Source organism: Lepisosteus platostomus, chromosome 1, assembly GCF_059453375.1.
Source record: "Lepisosteus platostomus isolate fLepPlt1 chromosome 1, fLepPlt1.hap1, whole genome shotgun sequence".
Lineage (NCBI taxonomy): Eukaryota > Metazoa > Chordata > Actinopteri > Semionotiformes > Lepisosteidae > Lepisosteus > Lepisosteus platostomus.
In genome coordinates, this window is record NC_142611.1 from 55751941 (window position 1) to 55771423 (window position 19483).

At 39.5% G+C, this 19483-nt stretch overlaps 2 protein-coding genes across 7 annotated transcripts in view; one reads left to right on the top strand and one right to left on the bottom strand.

Annotated features, from left to right (window-relative positions):
- rnf150a (ring finger protein 150a) overlaps positions 1–2162 on the bottom strand; it is a 77405-nt gene extending 75243 nt beyond the window's left edge. For 2 of the 3 annotated variants that reach the window (XR_015937122.1, XM_088632985.1), the window contains exon 1: positions 1269–2156. Coding sequence is in view for 2 of the 3 variants with exons in the window: in XM_088632985.1 (XP_088489111.1) it covers positions 1269–1722 (454 nt within the window). In the remaining variant the exon portion in view is untranslated. Of the gene's footprint in view, positions 1–1268 lie in introns of all 3 variants that reach the window. The other variant, XM_088632991.1, reaches the window with a different exon arrangement.
- On the top strand, positions 1439–12230 carry noazfp (nucleolar atypical zinc finger). 4 transcript variants are annotated; one of them, XM_088633008.1, is made up of 10 exons: positions 1439–1578; positions 4213–4372; positions 4640–4659; positions 5128–5198; positions 5642–5721; positions 6596–6722; positions 8346–8450; positions 9225–9271; positions 9399–9516; positions 11767–12230. In XM_088633008.1, the coding sequence occupies exons 2-10, from the start codon at positions 4253–4255 to the stop codon at positions 12045–12047; spliced, it is 969 nt and encodes a 322-aa protein (XP_088489134.1). In that variant the 5' UTR covers positions 1439–1578; positions 4213–4252; the 3' UTR covers positions 12048–12230. The 4 variants fall into 4 exon arrangements, with proteins under 4 accessions (XP_088489134.1, XP_088489127.1, XP_088489144.1 ...); XM_088633001.1 differs by lacking the exon at positions 1439–1578 and adding an exon at positions 3217–3369; XM_088633015.1 differs by lacking the exon at positions 1439–1578 and adding an exon at positions 3329–3352.
- The last annotated feature ends 7253 nt before the right edge of the window (positions 12231–19483 follow it).

The window sequence follows — 19483 nt, forward strand, 5'->3', positions numbered from 1 at the left end:
TTTCCAGAACAGACAATTGCTGCATTCCTGCTTCTTCAAACCTACCACCCAACTGAAGACACTACATGGGGCAGATACACAGAGTCGATACCCCATTCTGAATCCCACTGATTATATCTAAAAGTGCCAGAGCAAGCAGCTTCTAAACACAAGCCCCTTTCCCACAGCTAAGGCAGGCCTGAGGGAAAAAACAACCAAACTGCCCAAATCTGGATCACACCATCAGAAAAAAACATCTGTCCTACATGGCAGAGCTCTTCATGAGCCATGATGAAAATCTACTAGATTACAATGTTATCCACAATTTACATGTACAGATATACCACAACAAAAATCACTAAGCGTGCTTTGTTTCTATAAGACTGAACCTTCGCAATACAACAGCACCCTTTAGCACTAAGTTATAGCCCATATGCCACAGTCCGTTTACACCAGAGGCTTGTGACTTCCCTTTATCAATTGTAATAAATACTGGCAAAATATTCCGCAGACTAGTAACGTGGCATTGTAATTACCGTGTCCAAACAAAATTACCTCAAACTCAAAACACAAAACACATTGCCTCTTTCTCAACGTTATTGTTGGAACTTAGAGCATATTTCTGTACACGTTTACCAGGAGAATGCTTTTTATACCCAAAGACTATCTGTCTCTGTACAAATCACGTTATAAAAGACCAGACAAAAACAACTGCCAGAAAAATTGTCGCTGATGGCGTTAATCATACTACATGTTCTGTGAATTTGTAGAAAAACGTTGAACATTCGTCCGATCACAAAGGAATTTAGTTTGTGCGTGAATTATTACCTGCCAACATTTCTTGCTGTGTGTAAAAACAAAAAAAATAAGCACAACACACAAAAATGAATTAAATTGAAACGTTTAACTAGGGACGTTTTAAAACATATATAATGCGTGCTTTTCATGTTAATACTAGCAGTGAAACTAGTAGTACTACCTTGTACGAAAAAAAAGTCTTTAGTGGACAACTTCTTGCATCCGTTATTTTTTCATAGAGCTAAGACACCAGTAGTAGAAAGATATCTTTCTTGAAAACAAACTACATTAAACTGCCTTGAAGAAAGATTAATTTTAATCATGAGTACTACTCGAAGTGGAGACTTGTCGTTCCTGAGATCTTAACACGAACAACAGGTGACGTTGCTTGTTGCGTTAATAGTGCTGTCTGTGGCTCCAGGTTTAAGTTTTACTCCTATACCAAAAAACCACCAATTTAACACCTAGATAAGGAGATACCCAGTACTTACCAGGATGGGGCATTGTGATCGTTTCGTTGGCATTGCCGGAGCCCACGTTAAATATGACCACGGCAGACGCGTTTTGGTTTGCAGCGTGACGAATTTTTTCCTTGAAAGTGCAGTTACCTCTAGTTATTAGAGCTATCCAGGTGTTGGCGTTTGGGGGGGCAGTGAATTTGGTGTTGGGGTCGCAAGCCTGCCTGTCGTGCAAAGACGAGGGCATCACCACCACCCCCTTGGCATCCTGTTTTAAAGAGTGCTCGCCGTAGCGACCGCACTCGGTTTTCTCCGTTTTGATCTCCGAAGTCGCGGGATCCAGGTAGGTGATGTTTACGAAAGCGGTGTACCATTCCTCCTTTTCCGCCACCGTAAAGTCCAGGCAAAGCAAATGCACAAAACAAAAGGAGAGCAGCCATGTTGAGAGAGCCAGACTGCGGCAGGCTTGGATGAGGGACATTGCCATATTAATTCGGAGGTCTCCAATGTTCCCCTCTGCCGAGCTCCTCTGCCTCCCGCCGCCACTCAGCCACGGATTTGTTTTTTGTTGTCGCTCTGTGATTTTTCCCCCGATAATTCCTGGCTAAAAGCTGCTTGTTTCTGCAGCGACGCCTCCCCGCAGAGTCTCTCGTACGCTTTTAGCGATCCCAGGTCTCCCCTACGAAGAAAATGTAAACCTACGCTGTTAAAGGAGATGTTGTTTCTGGGTTGGCAGTTGCAGGAGGCGCTTTTATGATGTCGTTGCTGCTGTCAATGTGCCTGGCCCGTTCTGCTCTGTGAATTGGAAAAGGCTATAGAAAGCGAGAAAGGCTAACAAAGGAGCGCCATCAAGTGGAGCGAAAGGAGGACCGTGTCGAGTGGGGGGAGTCACCGTTGGGAGGAGGTTAAACTGACTGGCAGCCCCAGCGTGCAGCTGATAGATGAACTGTACGAGAATGAATGTTCACAGTGGTTTAAATTAAAATTAGATGAAAAAAAATTAAAAGACAATGTGTTGGCCATGCGTTACATTTGAATTTTATGAACTGTTCTCGTTAAGGACGACAGTCATACTTCAGGTCATGTAAGGGGTTCATTAAAAACGTATTTCTAAGGGAACAGTGCTAGGATAGGTACATAAAGTTATGATTTGTGTTTACTGAAACGACATAAACATCACCATGGAGAATTTTACGCTACAGGCTATGTTACAGCCACGTACACAGGACCGTAACTGGCATTGGTTATGCACCGCGGGACAAGTTAAAGTTAAATCGACACGTGTTCAAGATGTACAACCAAAATCGCCGAAACTAATCTGTTACTGTTAATTTATTTAGAGATTGTATGAAACTGGTATTACTGATAAATTATTTATTACTTGCGTGGATGCTACTTCACAGTGTTATATGCTGTGCTTTATGTATTTTAAACGTTTGCCCCACTCTTGAGATCATGGGTGTCAGTTGAAAAGCGTATAGGCGTTTATGTACATGGCCATTGCACACGCTAGACTTATCAAATGAAGCGGCGTTTCCGTTCTGGTGCAAGACAATTTATTTAACTTTCTAGAAACACAGTATACACAAATTGACTTTATTTTAGCTGCTATACGTCACCACAAGATGGCGTCTTTTGCCTTTTTTCAAACAATCTCACTCCAGTGAAAAGCGCCTTCTCTGGCGCCACCTGCACGCGCGTAACTAAAATAGTTGTAGTTTTGCTAAGAAAATGTTAAAAAGATTAATGAAAACTAGACATTATAACTTTTTTCAAGTCTGTATTTTATGGAAGTATGTTCTTGACTAAGTATCTGCAGTGACTCATAAGCTAATGATTGCACTTGTGTCTCCATATTGCGTTTATACTTATCTTTTATATAAACCAGAAACACTGCAAGGGAAATTTGAGAATACGTTTTAGTTTTTTGTAAAAAGGCTCACTCGGTGTGAACCTGTTACAGTGAAGTAACCCTCTACAGCCCGGTCGAGATGTGATTGTGCTCGCCACCGTGGGAACTAATGTTAAGCGTGTCGAGTTAGCAGATCGGACTGATCAGCCTCCTGGTCACGACGCAATTTCCTTTTAGTGCCACTTCCCCAAGAAGAGCAGAAGCTGTAAGAGCAGGTTTGAGGTATTTTTATGTGCTTCATATATGATGTGTTTTCTTTTACCCCTTTTATCTTTCATGTAGTAGTGCTCAATATAAAGGAATATGTATATAATCTATTTGGTTGGAAAGTATTTGGTGGGGCTACACCGAGCTCCACGCCCGAAATCCTATAATTCACTGGATTTTAATTTAGGCATTTTTTTAAGATAATGGTGATTAATGCAAAGAAAATGTAAGTACATATTAAAAGGGAAAATCATTAATCTGCTACCATTGTAATTATTCTCGCCAGTGTCGTTTGGGGCTGTTCTCCGGTGTAGAATACTTTCACCATTATTATTATTTAACCACCAAAAATGAACAATCGAATCTATTTTGTGGGTATTTAGTTTGAAAATTGGCCAAGAAGAAGTACAGGGAGGATTACACTTCTGAGACAGTTTGTTTAGGTTTTCTAAACAAACGTACTGTAGAGGATTACAAAGAAAGTTTAGTCGTTTTAACAGTAATACCAGAATATCACATACTGTTGGATCAGTTGTTTGGTATGAAATTAAATATTTTTCATGTTCACTCTAGCAATGCCGCAGACGTTCTGCTTTATGTAGTAGCCGAGTGGCAACAGTCTTCTCGTAACAAAATTTAATAAAAAAGTAACATACCAATTCTGCCCATTTCTGGACTTTGTGTCGCTTACTCTGAGGTTGTTTAAATAGATGTGGTTGTTGTTTGTGGCAAATCGTTGTGCAAAACTTCTAGTGAACTGATCATTGTACACATTTCTGTAACTCCATAGATGGTAAATGTTTTTTGTGTGTTTAAACTAAGTTCTGCCCACTAATGGAATTGCATTTTTCAAAACAGGGATAATTGAACGGTTTTGTGTTCTGATCTGGGCTGGAAAATGCCGAAGAAGAAGACAGGGGCTCGTAAGAAGGCTGAAAACCGTAAGGAACGAGAAAAGCAGAGTCGCGCCAACAGGGAACATGTTGATGTGGCCAAACAGCCCTGCAACTCTTCTATGGTGTGTCTCACTTTCATGCTGTTCTATATATTAAAGGTCTTATTAAAACATTTATTCTGAACTAAGAATCTGATCTATGTTGTTTTATAGGTAGTATTTTAATGACTGAAGTGTTTGTTACACATACATTTATTTTGTCACTGAATATTAACTGCTCCATATAAATGTTATTTAAAGGGAGAGTGACAATGTAGTATATAGGTTACTGTAATGGGATATATAATTTTGTTAAAACATTTTTCTTAGTACTTCAATTTTATTTTGCAGGAATGTGACAAGTGTCAAAGGTAAGTACTGGTTTACATGTTTTAGTGCAGTCAATTCCACATAATATTAAAAATTAACCTTCCCTCACAGTAAAAACCATTATGACATTTTCGTTAAATTCATGGTTTATGAGATAATATATCATACTGTTATAACAGCAAAATAATTGCTGATCTCAGTCAGGCCTAAATTGTTTTCTATGCATTTTTATTTAGTATGTGCAATGGCCCATACAGACAGTATAAAGATGGTAATTAATCTAAAAAATGTGAGGACACTGGGGGTTTCCTTGTTTGATTATCATTATAATGCATTTTCAGAATTGTTTAATGTGAGCTTAAACTATTGGAGCAGGCTTATACCACAGTATTTTTTCTTAGTTTGTATCCTCAAGGCTTGGTATCTAGTAAAATTAATATATACAGGCCAATTGTATTGAAAGATTGAAAGAATTTAAATCTCCTTTTCTTTTTCATTGATATGATCAGACGACAGAAAAACAGAGCCTTTTGCTACTTTTGTAGTTCGGTGCAGAAGTTGCCAATGTGTGCCCAGTGTGGTAAGTTCTTTTCACAAATAAAATGGTATTATATGTCGGAGAATTGTAAGATTTAAAAGTCCATTTGAAAGACATTTACAGAAAGAAAAGAGTAGACTTGGGTGACTATGTGCCATTTTTAAATCTCCTGACCTACTGTAGAAGCTTGATAAAGATTTATCCCGTTTGAATATTTACACTTGCTTTTTCTGATGGGGGGGGGGACATCAAATTCTAAATAACTGGTAGTGTGAGAGTCCATGGTAGTTTTAAATTTCTTTTTTGGTATAAAGATAAAAAATACTAATCTTAAGGTTGCAGGTGGTACGTTGTAATTCATATTCGGTGTCTCAAAACTCAATGAATGAAACAACACAAACTTTAGCAATGGTTTCAGATGCTTTTTCCTCAGTAATGCACATTTGTCTAATTCTTTGTGGTCACTTGATGTTTGTCTTTAATAGGAAAGACTAAATGTATGATGAAGTCATCCGACTGTGTGATTAAACATCCAGGGATACACAGCACTGGTCTGGCAATGGTGGTAAGATTCTAGACTTAATATGAATAAATTACCAAACTGGTACATTTTGTAATGTGGTAGTGATGATGATTGGATGTTAATCAGATGGTAGTTATTTTTTATTCAGCAGCGTGTAAGTCAAATAATTGCTTTTTAAAATTGTTCAAAGAAACATTGATAAAGATATTAGGGAAATCAGTACAGGAAATGTGCCACTCACTATATGATGAACACAGCATTGACCTCTGGCCCTGGTTCTTCTAGGATTATGTTCTTACAAAAGTTATTGTGGTTGAGAGGGAGTAAAGCAGTGTCTAGTTATAAGTCATATTTTCTTCCCTGTGTATGCTGTAGCTTTTATTGTTCATGTTAATGTTAAATCTGGCTAATACCTATGAACGAAAGGGATAATTGTCTTGTGGGACCCACTCAGTGGTCTTATCTCACTGAGATAAGAGGTCTGTGAACAATTCTAGTGAAATTGAAATTACTGGATATAGGGGCAGTAATTGCCCGTGAAAGTTCATGAACTTTCCATTGCCAATGGATGTATTTTCTTACGTTGTGCCAGGTCAGTATGCATTTGGGTAATCTTGGGTAATCAGGAATAATCACAGTATTTTAAGACGAGACGATCTCGCACAATAGAAAGTGATAAAAAGGTTTTAGGGTGATCTGTTATAGTATGCATTTACATATACCTTCATTATATTATCGCTATATGATCTTAGTGCTTCAGCCAAGTAATCATTTGTGATGACTTAAATGAAAAAACAGTTGTAACTAGTATCCATTTAAAAAAAAACTGCTTTTGTTTTTTGTGTTGTGCATACTGTTTTAAGTATGATTTGGATTGTAGGTAAAAGGTTAATATATATATACTTTTCACCACTAGGGGGCAATCTGTGACTTCTGTGAGGCTTGGGTTTGCCATGGGAAGAAGTGTCTGAGCACACACGCCTGCATCTGCCCGCTTTCTGATGCAGACTGCATTGAATGTGAAAGAGGAGTTTGGGAGCATGGTAATTGACAGCATCCATTCATTTTTTAGACCGAATAAATCAAGCTACAGTTTCCTTCGCCAACTGTGGAATTTGCTCATTTATGGATTGAGTACCTGTCCCTCCCAACTGCAGGAATCTCTTGCTCCCACTCTAATCCGCCTCTGGAAGCTTTTGAAAATTCACTGTGTGTTGTTGCGAATTTCCTCTCTCCCTTGTTCAGCAGCAGCACCTTTTCACCCAGCTGCAGTAGGCCTTCAGTAGTTCTTGTTAGTCTGCACGCATCATTTCAGTGCTCTCTTCTGTTCATTTTTTTGCTATTTCTGAAAAAAATGGATTCAAGGTAAAATGTTTTTTAATATATTAATATTACATTCATAATATTAATATTGCTTTAATTGGTGATGTTTAATAGTGTCATGAAAAACTGTTTAGCTAACATTGTGCAGAACAAATATTTACATAGCAAGAATCTCATTTTAAAAGTAAAAAAGTGACAACCGTATACATATATACAAATTGTAACAGTAGTAATACACAGCATACAGTAGGATACAGAAAGGAGCACGTGATCTGATTTGTGTAGTACAAACAGATGAGGTTTGGTATAAGGAAGCAGTGGGACAGTGCAGTTCTGCCAGTGGAGTTTATGTCAATGAGTTTGTCTCTGACTGGAAGGGAGACAAAGGAAAGCACAACTGGAGTTGATGCAGAATGGTGAAAAGGATAAGAGGGTATATAGGAAGAGAGAAGAAAGTATACAGGCTGGTGAAAATTGCTATAATCAAGACCTAGAATTATTGGTGGGCCAGCTAAAGAACTGGCTTCCCAGGGAAAAGAAAGGGGAATTTCAAGAGCAAATTCCAAGATTCCAAAAGAGGATAGATGACAGAAGCAGAGATACAAGTGAGTGTCTTGATAGAACTAGATCTGAAGCAGAAAGACAGCACAATGAGGAAAGAATGGGCTTTTTAAACAGTTGTTTGGAAGGAAATGGAGCATTACCAGGAAAATGTGTTGGGAGCAGGAAAAAAGGGAATCAGATTAAAAAGATTTGTGATGAAGGAGGATAGAAGGCATGTGGAAAGGTCGTATAGTAGGAGGAGGATAAAGATGAAGAGAACAAAGCAAAGGCGAGTCTGGGGTGTTGTCAGTACAGCCAGGTGAAGCTGCCCGAGAGCCAGTTCGAGATTCAGGAAGTACTGGCACACGAGCAAAAGGAGAGGAATCCAGTCATGCGCAGGAATACAAAAGCACCAGAGGAGATCGGAGAGCCATTGGGCCAATTGTAGAGTAAAGAAGGGGTCTTGACACTTTCTAGTGGAAACTCATGGATAGAAATGAAATGGGTGAAGATAGAGCCACAGCCTGAAACTGCAGTGAGCAGTTGGAGATAACCAGGCAAGAGTGTTAGACTAGATTCTCCATCCTGATAGAGAAGAGAGAAGAACAGCATATCACCGCTGCCTTTAAAATTGATACTGTAGGATTCAGAGTGAAATTGATCTTAATGTGCATATTGTGTACACTTACTATATTGAATTGCATGAAATGTATAAATATGTAGTACGACTTTGAAAGCCCTTGTTGCTTATTTTCCTGTGTAAGAGTGGCATTATTATTCACTATTTCTATTCCCCACAGGAGGAAGGATATTCCGATGCTCCTTCTGTCAGAATTTCCTGTGCGAAGACGATCAGTTTGAACACCAGGCCAGCTGTCAAGTGCTGGAGGCAGAAACATTTAAGTGTGGGTGATTTAATTTAATGTTTAATATTCAGATTAACCTTAGGAATCTCCTATTGGCACCATTAGTTAGGCTGCAGTTTAATTGCCAGGGCATAAAATCTTTAATAGGTAATGTATAACTAACTTTCTTTCTCTTGGAAAGGAAAGCCTTCATTCTCATGCCAAAACGTGGGTGTAGCAACCGCAGTGATTTGCATTCCTTACAGGTCCTACATTAAATGTGATGAAAAATTTAGCGGTGTTATCCGGAGGAGTTGTACGGTGTTCCTTAGCCGCAAACATAAATGTTTGTGACAGTCTGGGCACATTAAACTGCACAGTAGGTGTTCCAGACTCTTGGGACACTAATTACTAGTTATAGTCTCTGGTTAAATCAAGTACACAGTTTAATGAAGAAACCAAGGATGAACAGGTGACTTCAAGACATAAGGAGGAAAAACCAACCACTTGATTCATATACAAAAGCAACTGTTCCTGTATTCCTGGAACATTGCAGTTCTACAATTATGTGTATTTCAGTGGAAAGTTGTGACAGGCAGTGTCTGGCAGAATTCTTTATACCCCTGCTGAAGTAGGAGCACAAATGTCTTGGAGTGAGTCTTTCTTTAAATCTTAATGTTATATCCTACTCATCATAACATTGCAAAGTGCAAAGTCCTATTTGGCATAAACAAAATGCCATAAAAAAACAAGTGTTTCATTTATTCTCACCACTGTACCAGGAATGTTTGGCTAGGGCTCAGTATATTAATCTTGCATTTGCTTCTGTTCCAGGCATTTCCTGCAATCGTTTAGGGCAACACTCTTGCCTTCGTTGCAAGGTATGAACAATACATTTCTTTCGACAAATGTCTTTTCTGCCAAAACACTTTTTATCACGGTGTACTGTATTACAGCTCTCTTGGCCTTGCACATGCTTTTCAGACCTTGGAATATTTTCCTCTACAGGCTTGCTACTGTGATGATCATGCTCGCAGTAAAGTTTTTAAGCAAGAGAAAGGCAAAGCTCCACCCTGCCCAAAGTGTGGCCATGAAACACAGGAGACCAAAGATCTCAGCATGTCCAGTAAGTGTACTTTCATCTGCTTCCTTGTGAAGCATGTTTATTTTTCTTACAAAAGAAAGAAGACGCTACTTATGTGATCTAAAATGGGAATTAAAAGTCACATGCGTAACTGTCCAGTATAGTGATTGTCCTCTGTAATATTTGTAAAAAATTATTTAAAAATGTTTTTATGTTTGGGGAAAAAAAGGTTTTAGGGTGATCTGTTACAGTATGCGTTTTCATATACCTTTGTTACATTATCGCTATATGATTTTAGTGCTTCAGCCAAGTAATCATTTGTGACTACGTAAATGAAAAAACAATGTTATAACTAGTACCCATTTTTAAAAAGTGGATTTTGCTTCTGGAACACATAAAGCTTTTAGGTTGGTAACACTGTTTAGGTATCCATTAATAACTAATAACAATTAACATGCTGCTAAGGATGATGCCTTTAACTCTAGGGTTATAGACAGGGGTATGGTTCAGGACTAGAGTTCTGCTTCTACCATACGTTTAATGTACAGAAGAGATGATCACATTTTGGGGATTTAGGGGCAGTGACAGAGTAGTGGTTAAGGGCTAAGTCAGTGTCCTGACTGGGGAGTCAGGCATTTTGGGGAAGCTACTGACCTGTAGTCACTCAGTAGCAGCCTTACTACATTTTTTAGCATTACCAATTCAGAAAATGTACCCTGGTTTGGTTATATAAATTTAATAAATTTTTCATTTTTATTAACGGATACCAGAAAACTACAATATTAGGTATTTTTGTAGTGTTTGTTGTGGTTGCATTATTGTGTACCCATTCATTAAGACCCTCCACAAACCTTTTTTTATGCTGCTATAGATTAGGTTCTTCTTAACGTGGTACGCTCTTGATTTGGAATGGTACCTATGGCAGGAAATGTGACAGACAGCATGTTATTAATAAATTAATTATGAATTTGGTCTTATACAAACGGCAGTGTCTCTTCCTGTGCTTAATCTTGATTAAACACGGTACTGCATAGATCAGAGTGAAAAGAATAGCTGCAATTTGCTACCATAATGTGTTAGTTTTGCACAGGATGTGCGAGAGAATCAAATTCTAATAGTTAAGGGGCTGACTGACTCAGACAAAACAAATATTGCATTGTAACAAAGTAATTCCTGTTTCAACAAGAAATAAAGATCTTGGTGTGTTTCGCAAAACATAACTTTTCGCAAAACAATATTGTTTTGACTTTTAACACAGGAAAATATCATGCAGAACATGTCACTTTGTAATGATCAACCTGTTTGCTGTAATTGGCATGATCCCAGTTTTGTTCTCACAATATTGCTGGAGAAGAGAGCCCTACCACAAATAACAAACTGCTCATAGAAAGCACCGCCACCTTGCTTTTCCTGTTTTACCAGATTTTTAGTAATTTGGTGTGAGCAAAAAAAGTTCTTAAATTGTTCTTGTTGAGGGTATGGATGACAATTCCTGCATTATGTGGAAGAGCATCAGGTGGCTCTTGCTCTATTAAGAGTGCTTGTTAAAACACGTTGTTTTATATATGGAATTAACATTAGAACCTGTCAGCAGAAACTATCACATCATTCCAGTTGCATCTGGCAACTGCAAGCTGCCTGTCCTTGGTAAGGGTTGTGGCAGCCCGGAGCCTGTTCCTGAAGTACAGGGCACAAGGCAAGATTAAATCTTTGATGGGATCTGTTGCGGACAGATTAGAGAAGCTAAAAAAACTAAGATGGTATGTCATTAGAATGTGGGAGGGAAACGGGGAGCACCTGGAGAAAACATACTCAAACATGGGGAAAAACAAACTCCCCAAACTCCAGGAATGTTTTGAAATCGGGACCCAAGAAATGTGAGGCGTCATCTCTTATCCATCATCCCACCAGATTATATTGGCTTCATCTTTAAACATTGTACCCTGTAACCAGAGTGAAACAATAGAAGCAGAGTTAGGACCAGAGGACACATGGACACTCCTTTTGTGAAAGACTCCATCAGTCAGAGAGTTGTGTGCAGTTGACTGCCAAGCCTTCATGCGTGTCCTATATGAAAAGGAATGGCAAACAAATGAGGCAGGTGTTGTGTGCAGCTCGTGATCCAGTATCCCATGGCTATGCCCCTGTTCCCCACAGCACGTATGTCATTTTGCTTGTGGCAGTGAAAAATGTAATTTTATTCAGCCTCTTTTTTTCTGGCAGCCTTCTGGCCATTAGTGCCTCGCCGGGGTCTCTCTAAACTGCACCTCTGCCTCTTTCTTTCCAATCCAGCACGCTCTTTGAAGTTCGGCCGTCAGAGTGGAGCGGAAGACGGAGCCTCCGGGTATGACGCCTACTGGAAAAACCTGGCCTCCGGAGGAGGGGGCCTTGGAGGAGACAATGATTATGAAGAGGAGGATGGAGATGACTACGATGATGATGAGGAGGAGGACGAAGAGGAGGATGAGGAGGACAAGGACTCTGATACTGAGGTATCTGAACCCTTCTCTGACCTCAACCTTGGAAGGACCTATGCCAGTGGGTATGCCCACTATGAGGAATCCCAGGACTGAAGAAAAAAGTAGTTTTCATTGAGTGCTTTGATGAGTACCATGTTAAATTTGTTTGAGTAGTAGTGTGCAGTCTTTGGATTATGCAGTACGTTTTTCCACAAAATCTTTACATCTTTGCTAAAAAACTGTAAGAATAGTACTGTTGTTTCTTTTAAAAACTCAATAAACTATAAGTTGTAGTAATTATTTTATTTTTGTTGTTGTTTCCATACAGGTAAATTACATAAAGTAATATAAAATGTTAACAGCCTGAGTATGGTTAGCATAATCCTAGATGTTCCCTAGGATGGTGACTGGGACATTGTTGATACGAGATGTCCTGTTTCTAATGAGACATTGAACCAAGGCCTTGACTTAATTGTTTATTAAAAAGATCCCATTGGGAGGGGTTCTCCACTCAATTTGCTTTTTAATGGGTTCGTTGGCATATAGCGGTGGCTGTGCGTCACCCAGGTGGTTTCTGTGCTGTAGTTTTTTTAAGGGGACTGCTCATGAAACCACGCAGTGGGGAAAGCTTTTACCGAACATACCAACATAAGCAAAATAAGGTCGGTAAGAGATTCTTAACGTTGATATCGATGAATTTTCGATGTATCGCCCAGCCCTATCCTATCTCAGAGTGTTCACCACAAGATGCAAACCACTGGTAAGAAAGGCCAGGTTACAGTTTGTTAAAAAGTACATTAAAAAGCCTCTAGAGTTCTGGAACAAAGCCTTATGGACAGATAAGACAAAGACTCTGTACCAGAGTGATGGAAAGAGAAAGGTATGATGAAAAAATGGAACTGCTCATGATTCAAAACATACCACCTCACCTGTGAAACATGGTGAAGGTAGTGTCATGGCTTGGGCATGTACTGTATGTCTGCCAGTGGAACTGGCTCACTTGTCTTTACTGATAATGTGACTGCAGACACCAGCAGCAGGGTGAATTCTGAAGTGTACAGAAGTATCTTATCTGCTCAGATCTAACCAGATGCCGTCCAATACATTGGATGGCACTTCACCTTGCAGAAGGAGAATGACCCCAAACATACTGCTAAAGCAACTATGGAGTTTTTCAGGGCCAAAAAGTGGAATGTTTTTGACTGGCCAAGTCAATCACCTGTCCTGAAAACCATTGAGCATGCATTTCACTTACTGAAGACTGAAAGCAAAAAGCCCCTGAAACAAGCAGGAACTGAAGATGGCTGAATTACAGGCCTGGCAGAGCATCACCAGGAAAGGTACTTGGTGATGTCTATGGGTCGCAGACTTCAGGCAGTCATGAATTGCAAAGGATTTACAAACATGCCAAATTTTATTTAAGATTATGTTAATGTATCCAATTACTTTTTGTCCCATGAAATGGGGGGACTATGTATAAAAAGGGCTGTGATTCCTATATGGTTCACCCAATATCGTCGTAAATACCCTCGAATTAAAGCTGACATTCTGCACTTTAACCTTATAGGCATTGTTTTATTTCAAATCCAATGTGCTGGAGTACATTGTGTCACTGTCCAAATACATATGGACTGCACTGTACATTCCACTTCCAGAACATCTTCATGTGTTTGTGAAAGTCTGATGAGGTTTTGAACAGGTCCTTCTGAATTTTCCTGAGTCTTAATAGTTCACTTAAAAACATTGGCTGTAATTATTTAAGACATGTTAAGATCTAATCCTTACAACATTGCAATGGTATACTGAGTGGCCACTTTATTAGATACACCTTCCCTTGTAATTGACTGCTCAATCAGAAGGCACTGCTCCATATTCTGCGGTTTAGAATGCGGAAAAACTTTCGGTGATGTGAAGCCGCCTTATTACATTTTAAACAAGCAGGTTTGTGAATACATCTCTTTTAATCCAATAGAAATATCGCTCTTAACTTTGAGACGCTTTTGCTGACAAATACTACTTGCTTGTTAACTGCATGCAGATCACATTGGAACACTTCTGCGGTACAATGTCTGCTGCACAACCTGTATTTATTAGCTCGTACATTACATTATATTAGACTTTACAGTGACCAGTGAACAGAAGGGCCCATTTCACATTGCAATTTGCGCGAACTCTCACTCTCGCCTGTGGTGAGACCGGTCGATTGCGACAAAATGGAGATCACACAGTCCATGTTTTTTGCTTAATTCTAAATTTGTACAATTTTCCCATACCATTCATTTATTTTGTTACCGAGATTTAATAACCTGCCTGAGAAATTGGGACTTCAGTTCCCATTTAATTGGTTCCAGAGGTCAGAACAAAAAAGTAAACCTATGAGCATCCCATTAACATAGCACTATAACATGGCACATTCCAACATCCTAATACTAGATTACCTATAACCAATTTGATTTTGGTATTCAGAATGATTCGATGAGTAGTCACACCATACCTAAATAAATGTGAAGTCAAGGTGAGTCTCTTCCCACTCTTGGTTAAGTCAGTTGCCTTTGAGAATTGAGACAGATCACCACACTCAAGAAGTAGCTACATGCCTGAAGCCCTGTACAACAGTTAAACATCGGTAATTATGACTTACATTGGTTATCATTTGCTATACTGAATTAGAGCAAGTGACACGTGAAGTTGGAATTGACTGATATAGTCAAATTTTTGTTCCAGTATAGTACAGGGTTATTGTCAGTTTTAATGGCTTTGAAAAGGCAGAAGGAGCACACTTTGTAGGTTTCATCACATCCACGATGACAGGATGGAAGTTATGTTTAAAGCATGATAGCCTTTTTCATGATGTACAGTATTGTTCGTGGGCAGATCTGTAGGTCTTGAAAATTGTTTTCATCAGGGTTGTCCCATGGAGCTTAATTATCCAATGTGTTAATTTGCACACTGTAATCCTCTTTCTCAGGCAGCATGGTGGCACAGTGGTTACATTCTTGGCTTGCAGCACTGGGGCCCTGGGTTTAATTCCTGGGGTGTTATCTGCATGGAGTTTGTATGGTCTGTGTGTGTTCATATGTGGCTTCCTCCCAGGTGCCCTGGGCTCCTACTGGTAGGTTAATTGGTTTCTGGGAACATTGGCCCTGGTATGATTGTGTGTGTTTGTTTTTGTGTCTGTGTGTGCAGTGCAATTAGTTCCCGACGACCACCCGCAGTACTTGTGTCCTGTGCCATCCTGAGAAAACGCCTAGAACAACCTTTTATGGTATTTTTAAAAAAATAAAACTTTCAATAATGAATCCCACGTGAATTCATTCTCCACACACGCCCATGACAACAGACCACCATCGGTGAAGCACCAGCACTGGGAGAGACCTGCAGGATGTCACCTTGGACAGGCAAGTGTAATTCCTATAGCAAAGGTAGTGTCTCGGAGCTGTCCTAGCCAGTCTCTGAACTTGGCTCCCCACAATTGATGTTAACCCATGCACCCTGGCAGACGGTGTATAATAGCTACTGCCTTGTTATGTGGAGTTACGTTTTTTTTACTTAGTTCCAACGCAAACAAACAGTCCCAAAACAATCATTGAAGAATCAAAGAATTGCATTGACAGCTCTAATGACAGTTGTCATTACATGATCTGACCCCATTACCTTGGTACAAATCACCTGCTGGTGGACAATACAATGATAGTTTATGTATCAAGGGAAGTCTAGGTCTATTTAGCAATTTGCCATTAATCCTCTTTGCTGACCGGCCATGATGTGTGCACCTTCAGTTTTTACTGACACCAACTTCTCGATCTGCTCATTTTTTTGATTATCTAGTTCTTGGTAGATGTTATTAGGTATCAACACCTTTGTCAAAATATCAAACAGCACATAGGTCTGTGATAGTATATATGTATGTTTTATAAATAATTTATGTTATGTGCAGTACATGTACGATTGCCGCTGTTACGGGATCTGGCCAAATGTTAGCTGTTTCAGGATGGTTGGTTTGTGGGAGCTGTGTTATTGATTAAAACATAGGTCTGAATCTCAGCTCCTGGAAGATGAAGAAGTCTCAGTTAAAATTTGAAGATTGCACTTCAATCTAATATAAATAAATATATAAATTATAAGTATTATCTAATTATTGGACAGGTTGGACTTGCCTGCTGTGCTTTTAAGGTCTTTTGCAGCTTTTAACCTAATAGGCAAGCTTAATTTGTGGTGCTGTATCTATAAATCATGTGAAGCTTTGACAAGTAAACTGTTGAAACCATCCAAATAATTACGTTAATTAAGTAATTAAAAGCTGTGATGGTTTGACATTGGGACTTTTCAAGAACTGACTTTGCATGCAACCCCCTTAATGAAAAAACAAATTATGGAACTTTAAGTGTATCGTTATCTACCTTTAGTGTTGTGTGTGCTGACAGTCAAGTTGTTCCGTAGTTTATTATTTTTTTCCATTAAAATTGAACTGTATTTTACCACCCGATCTGCCTACAAGTTTTTCTACAAATAGTCCATCTTTTTTCACATTATTAGTGATTATAAAACTAAAATTAGGGGGCATTTAATCAATCATCAAAAAAATAGTAGTTGTTTTAACCAATAATGAGTACAGAAATGTGAGAAAAATTAAGTCCAAAATGTTATGTACCACACCTGATTTTTATTCATTATATATCAGGACTGTTTCAATATTTTTATTGCGCCAAGTAACATTGACAATCTTGTTTAGACATCAGCAGAGTGTGCTTAAAAAAACTTGGTTACTTGAACTTTTGGTTATTTGGAATACATTCTTAAAATATTCCAAGCAGTGCCATTGCTTTTATTTCTTAAAATAGCTTCCTGCATTCTTTTGGAGGCCCATGTTTTTTCTTGAATGTTTTCAAAGTCACTAAATTTTTATTAGATCTTCTTTTTTTGGAACTAATCCTTACTCCAATTAAATCATTCTAACATTTCCTTAACTGAAAATATGTCTAATAGCAGGAAAGAAAAACCATAAAGGTGTGGAACCTTACATTTTTTCATTTCTTTCATAACTTCTTCTTGCAAAATGCAGACTGAACTTTGTGTATAATGGATGTTGTCATTTCACCTCTAAGTTCTAAAACTGCAACTATGTACATTATGTCACATTAAGTCCAAAGCTCAGCAAGCAGATTGACAGTGGCTTCAGCTCAAAACAAGGTAAAACTAAAAGATACAAAGCTGAATCAGAATAATACCTTTCCTAATTTCTGTACTCACCTTTACATACAGGTCCAGTTATTTCATTTAAATACATTATCCTAAGAAAATATTTCAGCAAGTCCAACTCAGGGAACTGAGAATGACCTGCTCACTGTGTGTCCAGTGGCTCCCATGGATAGTACAATAGAAGCAGACTAGAAATGTTCAGTGTTCTGCTCTATAAAAACACCCATCCGTTACCTAAATGCTTTATCCAGTATATGGTCAAGAGGAACCGTAGACTATCCTGACAAGCAATAGGTACAAAGCAGGATACTTCCTGCTAGGGATCCTAGTAATCCACTGCTGGGCACAAACAGACAAACACAGACCCAGACATGCACACATTCACACCAGGGCCAATTTCACCAAAGCCAATTAATCTACCAGCTTTGTACTGTGGAAGAAAAACCTGGAGGAAACCCACACTAACACAAACTGCATGCAGATGGCACCCCAGATCCAAAAATGAGCCCAGCACTGCGAGGCAGCAATGCTAACCTCTGTGCCACTCTGTCACCGCTATACAGACATAATTTTATTTTATATTATTATATTATGATTGCTGGTGCACACATTTATTAATGTGTATTTGCAGAATTAATTGCACGTCATACCCAAAGGATCCCAAAGTTCTTTACATAAAGGAGGGGGCCCGCTTCATCCACCACTGAAGTGCAACCCCACATAGGTCATGTCCTGCCGATGCCGGCAGGCTCACTACACAGAAAAAGAGTTGAAGAAGTGAGAAACTGCTTCACCAGTTGGGTTCACAGGGATCTTTGGGAAGGCCAGCTAGTTTAAAGACCAGAGAGGAAATCAGCCAGGATGCAAGGGTTCATACGCCTCTTCATTCCAGCAGTGCCCTGAGATCTGCAATGACCCAGCAGTCGGGACCTCTCCCATCTCAAGAAGAGCACCTCCCACAGCATAGTGGTTCAGGTCACCGTTGTCATGGCATCCACTAATCAGACACAAGCCCCTGCTTCTTCCCATAGACGCCATCGCACATCCTAATTATCCAACCACGTCTCTAGTCCTGCACCACACCTCCCGACCACCCTCTACGTAAGGGCTCCTCACCTGCACCTCCTCGCTCAGCTTCCCTTTGTTAAAACCTCTTCGTCTGAGAAAACCTGGCTTCTAGACCTATGCATCCTCCTGACCACGACTTTTGGCAACACAACTCGGCTTCCGCTCTCCACATAATTTCCCTTTCTATCATCGTTAGCTCAGCACCGCATACGGTCCAATCCCCTTGCTTTACCCTCTGGCACCTTACACTGTACTAGGACACTGGTTTGGAATTCTGATCCAGAGGGAAGATCGCCACATTCTCATTGTCCAACACCACCTAGAGCAGCAACTTGGTTTTCCTTCTGACAGGTGCAGGGATCAGGCTACACAGTGTTAATTCCTGTGGTGCATCTCAGAGGACAACAGCAGTCAGCTAGGAGGCTAATGTATCAGTTCTAACAGATTCCTGTACTGGTTGGTAGATGAAAAACACCATCAAGGAGTGCAGTTCAGGTTGCAAGTAACATAAGGACAGTACATATCATGTCTTGTAAGAAGCTTGGCGATACCCTATCTCCACAGACATCTGCTAATATTTAGTAGGAGCTACTGTTCTGCTCATACTGGCAGCTGTAAATTACACTGGGGGGTGGTCAAAAAACTATTCGCTCATATTTTGGCAGGAAAGAAACCATCTCCATTTCCATAAAAGCACAAAAGAGGAGAGCACTTTATTTGTGTGTCTGTGTCTGTTAGAAATGTGCACTGCTGAAGTCTGGACCTTAGTGCTTAATCTGTAAAAGCTTGCTGAGCTACTCAGAAACGCCTGTCAGTTGTAATATTGATTTACATGATGTCCTAGTTGCCCTAGACATGTTGAAATACCACAACAGTAATCTGAAGCTGGATGGCACAGTGTTGCACTAGTTAGTTTTGCTGTCTTACAGTACCAGGGCCCTGAGTTCGTTTCCTGACCTGGGTTTCTATCAGTGTGGAGTTTTTATGTTCTTGCTTTGTTCATGTAGGTTTTCTCTAGGTGCTCTGTTTTTCTCCCACAGTGCTAAAACATACAGTACTGGTAGTTTGATGGTCTTCTTGGAAAAATGGCCCTTATGTGAGTGTGTGTGCCTGTGTGTAACAAGCAATTGAAAGGTGTCATGTCCAGAATGTATCCTGCCCAGCACTTGTTTCTTGCTGGGATAGAGACTCCAGCTCCCCTGTTGTGACCCTAAATTCAGTGAAGTGGTTAGAAAATGGATGGATGATCTGAAACAGACAACCAGCAATTGAATTTCTAATAG